Source organism: Pristiophorus japonicus, chromosome 5 (assembly GCF_044704955.1).
Source record: "Pristiophorus japonicus isolate sPriJap1 chromosome 5, sPriJap1.hap1, whole genome shotgun sequence".
NCBI classification, from domain to species: domain Eukaryota; kingdom Metazoa; phylum Chordata; class Chondrichthyes; family Pristiophoridae; genus Pristiophorus; species Pristiophorus japonicus.
This window is the reverse complement of record NC_091981.1, coordinates 228,796,155-228,810,181: the sequence shown is the minus strand read 5'-3', so window position 1 is coordinate 228,810,181 and position 14,027 is coordinate 228,796,155. Positions and strand designations below refer to the sequence as shown.

General features: G+C 46.9%; 1 protein-coding gene across 1 annotated transcript; it reads right to left on the bottom strand.

Annotated features, from left to right (window-relative positions):
* Positions 1–7,557: 7,557 nt before the first annotated feature.
* Positions 7,558–8,585, bottom strand: LOC139264150 (putative nuclease HARBI1). The gene is made up of 3 exons (XM_070880236.1): positions 8,512–8,585; positions 7,824–8,372; positions 7,558–7,720 (listed from the first exon to the last, which is right to left on the bottom strand). Exons 1-3 carry the CDS (start codon positions 8,583–8,585, stop codon positions 7,558–7,560), a joined length of 786 nt encoding a protein of 261 aa, XP_070736337.1.
* Positions 8,586–14,027: the final 5,442 nt, after the last annotated feature.

Genomic DNA, 14,027 nt, shown 5'->3' with positions numbered 1-14,027 from the left:
CCGAGGATATAATGAGAGGTAAGCAAGCAGTGGAGACTTTATGGGTAGAATTAAGAAATAGGAAAGGATTTAAGACTGTAGTAGGGGTTGTGTATAGGTCCCCTGGTAGCAGCTGTGAAGTGCTAGATGTATAAATGCAGAGATTAGACAAGCATGTAGTAAAGGCAGAGTGGCTTTAATGGGGGATTTTAACATTCATATATTTTGGGATAAGCAGACTAGCACATCTCAGAAAGGTAGTGAATTTCTTGTGTGTCCAGGATAGTTTTCTGCAACAATATGTCCTAGAACCAACATGGGGGCATACTATATTAGATTTAGTTATGAGTAATGAGCTAGATTTAGTTAACAGCCTAACAATGTGTGAACATAGAAACATAGAAACATAGAAACATAGAAACATAGAAAATAGGTGCAGGAGTAGGCCATTCGGCCCTTCTAGCCTGCACCGCCATTCAATGAGTTCATGGCTGAACATGCAACTTCAGTACCCCATTCCTGCTTTCTCACCATACCCCTTGATTCCCCTAGTAGTAAGGACTTCATCTAACTCATTTTTCTAATAGTGATCATACCATGATCGAGTTCAACAGTGTTTGAAAGGGAGAAACGCGAAACAGCTACTACAATTCTGGATTTAGGTAAAACTGACATCAATATGCTGAGCTAGAGACTGTCCACAGTAAATTAGGCAAATGTTAATGGGTAAAATGACAGATGATCAGTGGGAGGCGTTCAAAAAATAATTTCTGACACAGAACCAGTTTATACCCCTGAGGGGCAAGAGCTCTACTGGCCAAAAAAACAGCCATGAACAACTAAAGAGGTAAGGGGCAGCATAAATCTAAAAGAAAAAACATACAAAGATGTAAAAAATAGCACAGATCCTGGTGAATGGGAAAGATACAAAGAACATCAAAGGGTGACAAAACAGATAGTAAAAGCTACTAAAAGGGAGTACGAGAAGAAACTTGCAAGGGATATCAAAATCAACACAAATAATGTTTTACTACATTAGGAAAAACGGGATAGTCAGGAGCAACGATGGCCACTTGAAAACTGATAACGGTGATATTGTAATGATATTAATGACAGATATGTTGAATAATTACTTTGTGTCAGTATTTACAGTACAGGAAGAGGATAGCATGCCAGAAATTCAAAGTGAATCAGGGGTACAGACTCAACAAAATTAACCTGGGCAAAATAACAGTAATGGAAAAAAAAATGGCACTAAAGAGTGACCAATCCCTAGGGCCAGATGGTTTGCATCCCAGGATTTTAAAGAAACATTGCAGATGCCTTAATTATAATCTCTCAATTCAGAAATTGTTCCTTTAGATTGGAAAATTGCGCATGTTACTCTGCTCTTTAAGAAAGGCGAGAGAGGGAAAACAGGGCATTATAGAGCAGTTGGCTCTGTTTGTGGGAAATTACTAGCATCTATAATTAAGGATAGGGTGACTGAACAGCTTGAAAATTTCAGCTGATCAAAGTGCGCCAGCATGGGTTTATAAAAGGTAGGTCATGCCTGACAAACCTGATTGAATTTTTTGAAGAAGTTACTAAAGTAGTGGACAGGGGAATGTCTATGGATGTTATTTATATGGACTTTCAGAAGGCATTTGATAAAGTCCCTCATAAGAGACTGTTAACTAAAGTTGAAGCCCATGGAATTGAGGGCAAATTATTGACCTGGTTAGGAAATTGGCTGAGCAACAGGAGACAGTGAGTCGGGATAATGGGCAGATTCGCTATTGGCAGGATACGACCAGTGGTGTCCCGCAGGGATCTGTGTTGGGGCCTCAACTATTCACAGTATCTATTAACGACTTAGATGATGGCATAGAAAGTCACATATCCAAATTTGCTGATGACACAAATATAGGCGGCATTGTAGGCAGTGTAGATGAAAGCATAAAATTACAAATTAACAATTTATTAAGTGAATGGGCAAATCTGTGGCAAATGGATTTCTATGTAGGCAAATGGGAGGCCATCAACTTTGGACCTTAAAAAGGATACAACAGGGTACTTTATAAAAGGTGAAAAGTTAGAAACAGTGGAGGCCCAAAGAGACTTGGGGATCCAGGTACATAGAATATTAAAATGGCATGAACACGTACAGAAAATAATCAAAACGGCTAATGGAATGCTGACCTTTATATCGAGAGGACTGGACTACAAAGGGATAGAAGTTATGTTTCAGCTGTTCAAAGCGTGGTTAGATTACACCTGGAGTTCTGTGAACAGTTCTGGGCACCACATTTTAGAAAGGATATATTGGCCTTGGAGGTTTACCAGAATGATACCTGGACTCCAAAGGTTAAATTATAAAGGAGCGATTACACAAACTATTGTGCTCCTAACACAGATGAGGTTGCATACAGGGAGGTTAAAGTAACAGTGACCTCAGTCTTTATTAAGACACTCCAGAGTGAGGAACAGGCCTTAGGGGCCGGCTTATATATACTGGGATCCCTTGGGACTTCAGGGGATGCGCTCCCTGGTGGCGGAACATGGGAGTGCATGCTTTACAGATACACAACATCACTCCCCCCGAAGTCAAAGTGAAAACTATTTACAAGGTGAGGCGGTTGGGAGCCTTTCTTTCCCTGGTGGACCGCCTCAGTACAAATGTCTGTTCTGGTGTGTTGGCTGTGCCCTCGCTGGGCTGGCGTGTTGTTGGCCCTGCAGGGCTGCTGGGTGAGTCTGGCCTTGCTGGGCTGTTGGGCATGATGGGTTTGATTTCCTGGTCCGGGGCGGTGTCTTTGATCCTTTGGATGTGTGGGCTTGAAAAAGGTGGTGTCTGCTGTGGGTTGTTCAGGGCAGTCTGTGAACCGCAGCCTCGTTTGGTCCAGGTGCTTTCTGCAAATTTGACCATTGTCTAGTTTGACTACAAACACCCGACTCCCTTCTTTAGCTATCACCATGCCCGCGATCCACTTGGGACCATGTCCACAGTTTAGCACATACACAGGGTCATTCAGATCAATTTCCCGTGACACAGTGGCGCGACCATCGTTTACATTTTGTTGCTGCCTCCTGCTCTCTACCTGAACATGCATGTTGGGGTGAACCAGCGAGAGTCTGGTTTTAAGTGTCCTTTTCATTAGTAGCTCGGCTGGGGGCACCCCTGTGAGTGAGTTGGGTCTCGTGCAGTAGCTGAGCAGTACTCGGGACAGGTGGGTTTGAAGTAAGCCTTCTGTGACTCGTTTAAGGCTCTGTTTGATTGTTTGTACTGCCCGCTCTGCCTACCCAATGGAGGCTGGTTTAAACGGGGCCGAGGTGACATGTTTGATCCCATTGCGGGTCATGAATTCTTTAAATTCGGCACTGATGAAACATGGCCCGTTGTCACTGACCAGTATGTCAGGCAGGCCGTGGGTGGCAAACATGGCCCTCAGGCTTTCAATGGTGGCGGTGGCGGTGCTTCCCGACATTATTTCACATTCAATCCATTTTGAAAAAACATCCACCACCACCAGGAACATTTTACCGAGAAACAGGCCCGCATAGTCGACATGGATCCTCGACTATGGTCTGGAGGGCCAGGACCACAAACTTAGTGGTGCCTCTCTGGGCGCGGTGCTCAACTGAGCACACACGCGGCATTGCCGTACACAGGACTCTAAGTCAGCGTGGATACCGGGCCACCACACGTGGGATCTGGCTATCGCTTTCATCATTACTATACCCGGGTGTGTGCTGTGGAGATCCTTTTTGGGTAGCACTACGCGGTTACCCCACAACAGGCAGTTTGCCTGAATGGACAGCTCGTCCTTATGCCACTGGAATGGCTTGATTAGCTCTTGCATTTCAACGGGGATGCTGGCCCAGCTCCCATGCAGTGCACAGTTTTTTTACGAGGGACAGCAGAGGATCTTGGCTGGTCCAAGTCCTAATCTGGCGGGCCATGACAGGTGACTTATCATTTTCAAACGCTTCCATGACCATCAACAAGTTTGCAAGTTGCGCCACCATCAACAAGTTTGCAGGCTGCGCCATTTCCACCCCCGTGGTGGACAATGGTAGCCGGCTGAGAGCATCCGCACAGTTCTCAGTGCCTGGCCTGTGGCGGATGGTATAGTTATATGCTGATAGCGCGAGTGCCCACCTTTGTATGCAGGCTGAGGCATTAGTATTTATCCCCTTGTTTTCAGCGAAAAGGGATATGAGGGGTTTGTGATCGGTTTCCAGCTCAAATTTGAGGCCAAACAGGTATTGATGCATTTTCTTTACCCCGAACAGACACGCTAATGCCTCTTACTCAATCATGCTGTAGGCCCTCTCGGCCTTAGATAAGCTCCTGGAGGCATAGGCGACAGGTTGCAACTTCCCAGCAGCATTGGCTTGTTGTAATACACACCCGACTCCGTACGACGACACATCACATGCGAGCACAAGTCTTTTACACGGGTTATACAATATAAGCAGCTTGTTGGAACATAAAATGTTTCTGGCTTTCTCAAAAGCAATTACTTGTTTTTTTTCCCCATACCCAGTTCTCACCTTTACACAATAACACATGGAGGGGCTCTAAGAGGGTGCTTAACCCCGGTAGGAAGTTACCAAAATAGTTGAGGAGTCCCAGGAACGACCGCAGCTCCGTGACATTCTGTGGCCTGGGTGCGTTCCTGATAGCCTCTGTCTTGGCGTCTGTGGGCCGAATGCCATCCTCCGCGATCTTTCTCCCCAAAAACTCCACTTCTGTTGCTATGAAGACGCATTTCAACCTCTTCTGCCACAGCCCTACGCGATCCAGTCGCTGGAGGAGCTCCTCCAGGTTTTGTAGGTGCTTGATGGTGTCTCGACCTGTGACCAATATGTCATCCTGAAAAACCACCATGCTTGATACCGACTTGAGTAGACCCTCTATGTTTCTCTGGAAGATCGCTGCAGCTGACCGAATTCCAAACGGGCATCTCTTGTAGATGAACAGTCCCTTGTGCATGTTGATGCAGGTGAGGCCCTTCGAAGACTCCGCCAGCTCCTGCATCATGTAGGCCGAAGTCAGGTTGAGCTTGGTGAACGTCTTGCCTCCTGCCAGCGTCGCAAATAGGTCGTCTGCCTTAGGTAGCAGGTATTGGTCCTGTAGCGAGAAACGATTAATAGTTACTTTATAATCGCCGCAAATCCTGACCGTGCCATCACTTTTGAGTACTGGAACTATTGAACTGGCCCACTCACTGGATTCCACTGGGGAGATGATGCCCTCATGTTGCAGCCTCTCCAGCTCGATTTCCACTCTCTCCCTCACCATGTGAGGTACCGCTCGCGCCTTGTGGTGAATGGGTCGTACCGCTAGGACCAAGTGGATCCGCACCTTCGCCCTGGAAAAGTTTCCAATGCCTGGCTCAAAAAGTGAAGAAAATTTGTTAAGAACCTGGGTACATGAGGCCTCATCGACATGTGATAGCGCTCAGATATCATCCCGGTTCCAGTGGATTTTGCCAAGCCAGCTCCTTCCAAGCAGTGTGGGGCCATCGCCCAGGACAATCCAGAGTAGCAGTTCATGCACCGTGCCCTCGTAGGTGACCTCGACCATGGCGCTGCCCAGGACAGTGATAAGCTCTTTGGTGTACGTTCTCAGTTTTGTGTGGATGAGGCTCAGGGCTGGTCTGAGTGCCTTGTTGCACCACAGTCTCTCAAACATCTTTTTACTCATGATGGATTGGCTAGCGCCAGTGTCCAGTTCCATGGCGACGGGCAAGCCATTCAATTTTACATTTAGCATTATAGGTGGACATTTTGTCGAACGTGTGTGCACCCAGTGTACTTCAGCATCTGCCTCCTGTCTCTGAGGCTTGAAATTGCTTTGATCCACCATGGACCGATCGTTCTCTGCCACATGGCGGTTTTGCAGAGCTTGCAGCTCGTCTGCAAACTCCTTGGAGGTGCCCCATTGTTTCACAGCTCTTGCAAACATACATTTTGAAGCGGCATGAATAGGCTGAATGGAAGCCTCCACAATGCCAACAAGGTATGAATTGCCTTGCATTCATCCTTTTTTGTGGACTCTGAGTCAACTGGGTCACCTGAGGCCTACTGGCAGTTGTAGACTCATGGTTTCTGCCCTGTATATTTCCGCTCGCAAACACAGTTCCAGTTAATTTATGAACATTGGTAGCACTTGTATGCTGAGAAATTTGTTTGGTATTATCACTGGTGGACATAAACGCCTGTGCTATCGCAATGGCCTTACTGAGGGTCGGTGTCTCTACAGTCAAAAGTTTTCATAGGATGGTCTTGTGGCCAATGCCCAGTACAAAAAAGTCTCTGAGCATCTGCTCCAGGTAGCCATCAAACTCACATTGTCCTGCAAGTCGCTTTAGCTCAGCGACGTAGCTTGCCACTTCCTGACCTTCAGATCGCTGGCTCGTGTAGAACCGATACCTTGCCATCAGCACGCTCTCCCTTAGGTTAAGCTGCTCCCGAATCCGTGTACACAGCTCCTCATATGACTTATCTGTGGGTTTCACCAGAGCCAGAAGATTCTTCATGAGGCTGTAGGTCGGTGCCCCGCAGACCGTGAGGAGGACCGCTCTCCTTTTTGCAGCGCTTCCTTCTCCGTCCAGCTTGTTGGCTGCAAAGTACTGGTCTAGCCATTTGACATAGGCTTCCCAGTCCTCACCCTCCAAGAACTTCTCCAGGATGCCCACAGTTTGCTGCATCTTTGCGTTGGATTCGTATACTCGTCGCCAGTTGTTGTGCTCCTGACACAGATGAGACTGCACACAGGGAGGTTAAAGTAACAGTGACCGCAGTCTTTGTTAAGACACTCCAGAGTGAGGAACAGGCCTTAGGGGCCGGCTTATATACAGTGCTCCCAAGGGATGCTGGGATCCCTTGGGACTTCAGGGGATGCGCTTCCTGGTGGCGGAACATGGGAGTGCATGCTTTGCAGATACACAACACAAACTAGGGTTGTATTCTCTGTAATTTAGAAGGTTAAGATGTTTGGATGCCTCCTCAGACAGCAATGGTCAAGTCTTCCCCTGCACAATCGCAGGAGGAGCAGAATTTGGCGGGGCCATCACAGGCTCCAAAACCCAGAGGATGTCCACCAAGCGTGTCTAAACATAGAAGTGAGCAGCCTGCCTCGACTTCTGCTGAAGGCACAGTGGGTAGCACCTTGTAGAAGCACTCACAAGAGAATGATGACACACAAGGGTAGCCACTTGGATGTTTTATTCAATGTTAATGTCAAGTTTCCATTAATGTGATCGCAGTCATAAAAATCTTTATTTTCACCACTTGGACAAATATGTGTGCACCTTTGGAAGTGACTTAGTGAGTTACATTGAATGGTGAGACATAACCTTACCTCCAGCAATGGTGGTCAGTGTGAAATGAATGGCTTTGTCATTGACGGGATCCTTTATGGTGTTGATATGGGATAGTGCCAACCTGGCACAGCATGTTGCAGCCGTATGGGTGTACTGCGTAAAGTTAGGTAAATCTGGTCATGATGAGGCCATCCCTGGTCTCCTGGGCAGCAATGTGCTCGGGTGCTGGTGGGATCTGGCTCACCAGTTCCTTCTCCTCGTCTTCCAGCTAATGCTCCTCCTCATCCTCCTCCTCTGAAGAGGCTGTGTGCTCAGTGCCTTGCTCCTCATGTAGCACTAATCCTCGCTGCTGTACTATGTTGTGCAGGGCATACCAGACCACGTCGATTCTGGAATCTTGGGCGGGTGCGTACTGAAGGGCTCCTCCAGATCTGTGAAGACATCTGAAGTGCATTTTCAGCATGCCTATTGTCTGCTCTATGACACATCTGGTGGAAATGTGACTTTCATTATATCTCTCCTGGACCTCAGTACTTGGCCTCCTCGAAGGTGTCATGAGCCACGTCTTCAAGCAACCAGCCAGAAAGTCTGTTTGGAGGATCGAAGAGCTGAAGGAGGTTGGACTGGTGAAGGACAAAAGAGTCATGACAGCTGCCAGAGAATTTAGCACACACATATATGATGATCTTCCTATGGTTGCAGACTAGTTGCCCATTGAGAGAGTGGAAGCCCATGCAGTTGACAAAGACTCCTGGGTTATGATAGGGTGCCCTGATTGCCATGTGTGCAGTCGATGATGCCCTGCACCCGTGGGAAGCCAGCCAAGTGGCAAAGTTGAGCGCCCACTCTGCAACATTGGCTTCATCAGTGGCAAAGTTGATATAATTGGCCGAATTGTCAAACAGGGCATCAGTGACCTGTGTGATGCATCTGTGGTTGGCCGATTGCAAGATGCCACAAATGTCTGCTGTAGATCCCTGGAAGGTGCCTGAGGTGAAGAAGTTGCGGGCACTGGTGACTGTGACTGCCACTGTTAAGGGATGTCCACCCGTTCCTCTGGACTGCAGGTCTTTCTCTAGCAATCTGCAAATATCTGCGATGAACCATCATGATAGCCTGAGCCTCCTTTGGCACTGCTGCTCCTTCATATTGAGGAAGCTCATCCTCTGCCTGTATACCCGGTGTTGGTACAGCCCTGCACTGATGCCCGTGTGTCCTGTACAGCATTAAGTGGTTGAGGAAAAGGTTGATGGTGCTGTTGTTGGTGGTGCTGGTGTGCCTGGTGTTGGGGCTCATCGTGGTCCAATTCTGAGGACCAAGGTGAAACAGTATAAGCAGCATCCAGACTGATGGAATAGAAGGCAGGTCAAGTAGAGATGACCGAAGCAATCTGTCAATGGTATGATAGGTTCGACTAATGAGGTGAGACTGGGTGGCGACTTTGCTGGAAACACTTGCAGCCTGAAGAAAGCTAAATCAAGGCTGGCAATGCAGTCAGCAGCAGCATCTGCCTGAGCAAAGTGATCAGCTGTGAGGTGGGAGCTTTTATTGCACATTTCATGCTGTCAACGAATCAGCTCGATCAATGGCCACTCAACTCCCGCCTCAGGTTCATAGACGTGGTTCCCGAGCTGCAGAAATCCCGCGGCTTTGCAGGGAAATTTGAAAGTAGGCTAAAAAAAAGGCACTTTCAGGTCTGATGAGCTGATAATCAGTTAAGTTAGGTCACCAGCCTCTGCCAGTGGGGTTGCTGCCACAATGGCAAACACGCCCGTGGGAAAGGCACATGAAGGGCGGGATGGCGGTGGGTTCCCAACCCGCTCCAATTTATTATAAATTTCCCACCCAACCTGCCTCCGATCACGTCCCCACAGACCCCAGAAATTTGCGGCCCAAGTGTGCCGGGAGATCGAGGCTCTGATAAAAGGACACGGCGAGTCGGAGGAACAACACACGCCGGGAGATCAAGGCCCTGATAAAAGGGCGCGGGGAGTCAGTGGAGCAGCAGTTCAGGAGATCGAGGCCAAAGGTAAAACAAAGAAGTAAAAAGAAATTGAAGTATGACATCACAGCCAAGCGGGTAAGTGATTGGCTGGTTGATTAGTGAGTAGTTTTTCTTTTTTCTTTATCTTTTTCTTATCAGTAAGAAACCTTTGGCATTGTTGCTAAATTAAGTAACTTTAAGGGTTAAGTCATGGTAGGAGAACCCAAACCCATGTTATGCTCCTCCTGTGCTTTGTGGGAAATCAGGGACGCTTCCAGTGTCCCTGACTACTCTGTGTGCAGGAAGTGTATCCAGCTGCAACTCATGATAGACCGCATTGCGGCACTGGAGCTATGCATGGATTCACGCTGGAGCATCTGCAATGCTGAGGATGTCGTGAATAGCACATTTAGTGAGTTGGTCACACTGCAGATAAATGTTACAAAGGCAGATAGGGAATGGGTGAACATCAGGCAGAGCAGTGGAAGGAAGGTAGTGCAGGGGTCCCCTGCGGTCATCTCCCTCCAAAACAGATATACTGCTTTGGGTTCTGTTGGGGGAGATGGCTCATCAGGGGAAGGCAGCAGCAACCACGTTCATGGCACTATGGGCGGCACAGGAGGGCAGGAAAAAAAGAGTGGGAAAGCTATAGTTGTAGGGGATTCTATTGTAAGAGGAATGGATAGGCGTTTCTGCGGCTGCAATTGAGACACCAGGATGGTATGTTGTCTCCCTGGTAAAAGGGTCAAGGATGTCTCGGAGTGGCTGCAGGGCATTCTGGAGGGGAAGGGTGAACAGCCAGTTGTCGTGGTGCATGTAGGTACCAACGATATAGGTAAAAAAAACAGGATGAGGTCCTACTAGCTGAATTTAGGGAGCGAGGAGTTAAATTAAAAAGTAGGACTTCAAAAGGTAGTAATCTCAGGATTGCTACCAGTGCCACGTGCTAGTCAGAGTAGGAATAGCAGGATAGTTAAGATGAATACGTGGCTTGAGGAATGGTGCAAGCGGGAGGGATTCAAATTCCTGGGACATTGGAACCGGTTCTGGGGGAGGTGGGACCAGTAAAAACCAGACTGTCTGCACCTGGGCAGGACTGGAATCAATGTCCTAGGGGGAGTGTTTGCTAGTCCTGTTGGGAAGGGTTTAAACTAATATGGCAGGGGATGGGAATCTATGCAGAGAGACAGAGGTAAGTAAAATGGGGGCAGAAGCAAAAGGTAGAAAGGAGATAAGGAAAAGTGGAGGGCAGAGAAATCAAAGGCAAAAATCAAAAAGGGCCACATTACAACATAATTCTAAAAGGACAAAGAGTATCAACAAAAGAAGCCTGAAGGCTCTGTGCCTCAATGCGAGGAGCATTCGTCATAAGGTGGATGAAATAACCACACAGATAGCTGTTAACGGATATGATGTAATTGGGATTACGGAGACATGGCTCCAGGGTGACCAAGGCTGGGAACTCAACATCCAGAGGTATTCGATATTCAGGAAGGATTGACAGAAAAGAAAAGGAGGTGGGGTAGCGTTGCTGGTTAAAGAGGAGATTAATGCAATAGTAAGGAAGGACATTAGCTTGGATGATATGGGATCTGTATGGGTAGAGCTGCGGAACACCATGTCGATACGTGTGAGGTTATTCACTTTGGTGGCAAAAACGGGAAGGCAGAATATTATCTGAATGGTGACAGATGAGGAAAAGGGGAGATGCAACGAGACCTGGGTGTCATGGAACATCAGTCATTGAAATTTGGCATGCAGGTACAGCAGGCAGTGAAGAAGGCAAATAGCATGTTGGCCTTCATAGCCAGAGGATTTGAGTTTAGGAGCAGGGAGGTCTTACTGCAGTTGTACAGGGTCTTGGTGAGGCCACACCTTGAATATTGTGTACAGTATTGATCTCCTAATCTGAGGAAGGACATTCTTGCTATTGAGGGAGTGTAGCGAAGGTTCACCAGACTGATTCCCAGGATGGCAGGACTGACATATGAAGAAAGATTGGATCGAGTAGGCTTAGATTCACTGGAATTTAGAAGAATGAGAGGGGATCTCAGAAACACATAAAATTCTGACAGGATTGGACAGGTTAGATGCAGGAAGAATGTTCCCGATGGTGGGGAAGTCCAGAACCAGGGGTCACAGTCTAAGGATAAGGGGTAAGCCATTTAGGACCAAGATGAGGAGAAACTTCTTCACTCAGAGAATTGTGAACCTGTGGAATTCTCTATCACAGAAAGTTGTTGAGGCCAGTTTGTTAGATATATTCAAAAGGAAGTTAGATGTGGCCCTTACGGCTAAAGGAATCAAGGGGTATGGAGAGAAAGCAGGAATGGGGTACTGAAGTTTCATGATCAGCCATGATCATATTGAATGTTGGTGCAGGCTCGAAGGGCTGAATGGCCTACTCCTGCACCTATTTTCTATGTTTCTATGTGCAGTGGGCTGCCTTGGTCTTCAAGCAACCTGCCTTTAACTTGGTGTGATGGGACAAGCAGTGGGGGAATGGTTGACTGATGCAATATAAAAGTGTCATGGCAGCTGCCAGGAAAGTGGGAACAGACATGTGTAGACTGGTCATCATATACCAGTCCCACATTCAAGGTGGTGGTTGCATCATATGAAGGAGGTCATGGAGACATGGGTGCAGCCAACGGCACTCTGGACTTGGGGGAATCCTGCAAGTTATGTGAACCGCAGTGTCCTATCCTGCTGCTTTCAGATGTTCATGGGGAAAGTGAATGTCTTGCTCCAGTAAACAAGGCATCAGTCACCTGTTTAACATAAGCATGGATTGTGGATTGGCTGATGTTGCTGATATCCCCTGCAGCAGCCTGAAAGAAGCTGGAGGCAAAGAAGCTAAGGGCAGTAATAATCTGGTTGTAACAGGTTGTGTTAGTTGTATCGGATGGCTCTAGGTCTTCTTTCAGGATGTGGCACAACTCTGTCCCAGCCTGCCCAGAGACTTGAAGCCTCCTTAAGCAATGTAAGGACTACAGGCATGTTGTTCTGGGCCTATAAACTCTGTTGAGAGGATAAGGATTTCTCCAAGCAAACACCCTTCCAATCTCTCAACTTCCAACTGCAGCTCCATTTATTTTTCCCTCCTCCCCCCAGAGTGGGATAGCTAGAAGCAGCACCATGCAGAAACAAATACAAGTGAAAAGCCTCTTTACAATTCAGAATATACAAATAGCAACTAAAAGAAATTTTAATAACTCAAAGACCAAAATACAATTTTCAACCCTTTAGCACCTCATTTTTAAGCTCAAACGGGTCGGTAAGTAGACCAAAATCACCCGCCTCGAGTCCTAATATGTTCTCTGTTGGTGCCTGGGAGGTTTCTGTCACATTAAAATTGAGGACATTTTTTAAAATTGTGCTGGTGATGCGTTAAAATCTTACTTCCTTAAATTTCTAACAACAGGTCTGAAATAAAATATTCACTTTTCATTTAACTGTTGAATGCTACACAAGTTCAAGCACAAAACAGATTCACTTTTCACTGCTGCTTGCTGAACTATTTTTGAAGGGTAGGAATCCTTGGAGCAGCATTGTACACCAGTATAATCTCGTAACTCTTTCTACAAATTTACACACTTTTTACTCAGATATAACGGTGGCTCAGCTGCACAGGGGGGAGGGACGAAGAACAAACGAGCCCTAGTGACAGGGGATTCTATAGTTAGGGGAACAGACAAGCGTTTCTGTAGCCATAGATGTGACTCCTGAATGGTTTTGTGCCTCCCTGGTGCCAGGCTCAAGGATGTCACAGAGCGGATGCAGGGCATCATGGGGGAGGAGGGTGGGTAAACAGCTAGAGGTCGTGATCCATATCAGGACAAACGACATCAGTAAAATGAGGGATGAGGTCCTACAGGAATAATTCAGGGAGCTAGGAAGAAAATTAATGGGTAGGACCTCAAAGGTAGTAATCACCGTGTGCTAATGAGTATAAGAATAGAAGGAGAGAGAAGATGAACACATGGTTGGAAAGCCTGTAAGAGGGAGGTCTTTAAATTCTTGAGGCATTGGGACCACTTCTGGGGGTGATGGGACCTGTACAAGCTGGATGGGTTGCACCTCAACAGCGCCGGGACCAATATCCTCGCGGGGAGTTTTGCTAGTGCAGTTGGGGAGAGTTTAAACTAGCTTGGCAGGGGTATGGGAACCTGAGAACGAATTCAAAAGGGAAGGAAGTAAAGCAGAAATTGGATAGCAAGAATCTAGAAAGCAAATCTGTAAGACAGAGGAAACAGGGCTTAGTATGTAGTAAGCAAGGAGGTCTTCCTGTGCTGAATGGTATAGACTTTAATGCAAGGAGTAAAGCGAATAAGACGGATGAGCGAAGAGCACAGGTAGACACTTGGGAGTATGACATTATAGCCTTTACAGAAACATGGCTGAAAGAGGGGCAGGTTTGGCAGATCAATATTCCTGGCTACAGGATTTTTAGACAAGATAGAGAGGGGGTAAAAAGAGGGGGGGACATTTGCAGTACTGATTAAAGAAACTATTACAGCAGTGAGGGGGGATGATATGTTAGAGGGATCATCAAATGAGGCCGTATGGGTCGAATTGAAAAATAAAAAAGAGATGATCACACTGCTGGGCGTGTATTATAGACCCCCAAACAGTGGGAGGGAGATAGAGGAGCAAATATGTAGGCAAATTGCTGTGAAGTCCAAAAACCATAGGGTAGTAATAGTAGGGGATTTTAACTATCCAAATATTGATTGGGACAAATTTAGTGTGAA

Bases quoted from the DNA above. Each gene is read 5' to 3' on its own strand.
- LOC139264150 (XM_070880236.1), bottom strand. From the start codon at position 8,585: ATGAGCCCCAACACCAGGCACACCAGCACCACCAACAACAGCACCATC. The intron at 8,373-8,511 runs GTACAGGACACA...AGATATTTGCAG, and splicing joins TTCCTCAACCACTTAATGCT to ATTGCTAGAGAAAGACCTGC. The intron at 7,721-7,823 runs GTACTGAGGTCC...ATGTCTTCACAG, and splicing joins GACACCTTCGAGGAGGCCAA to ATCTGGAGGAGCCCTTCAGT.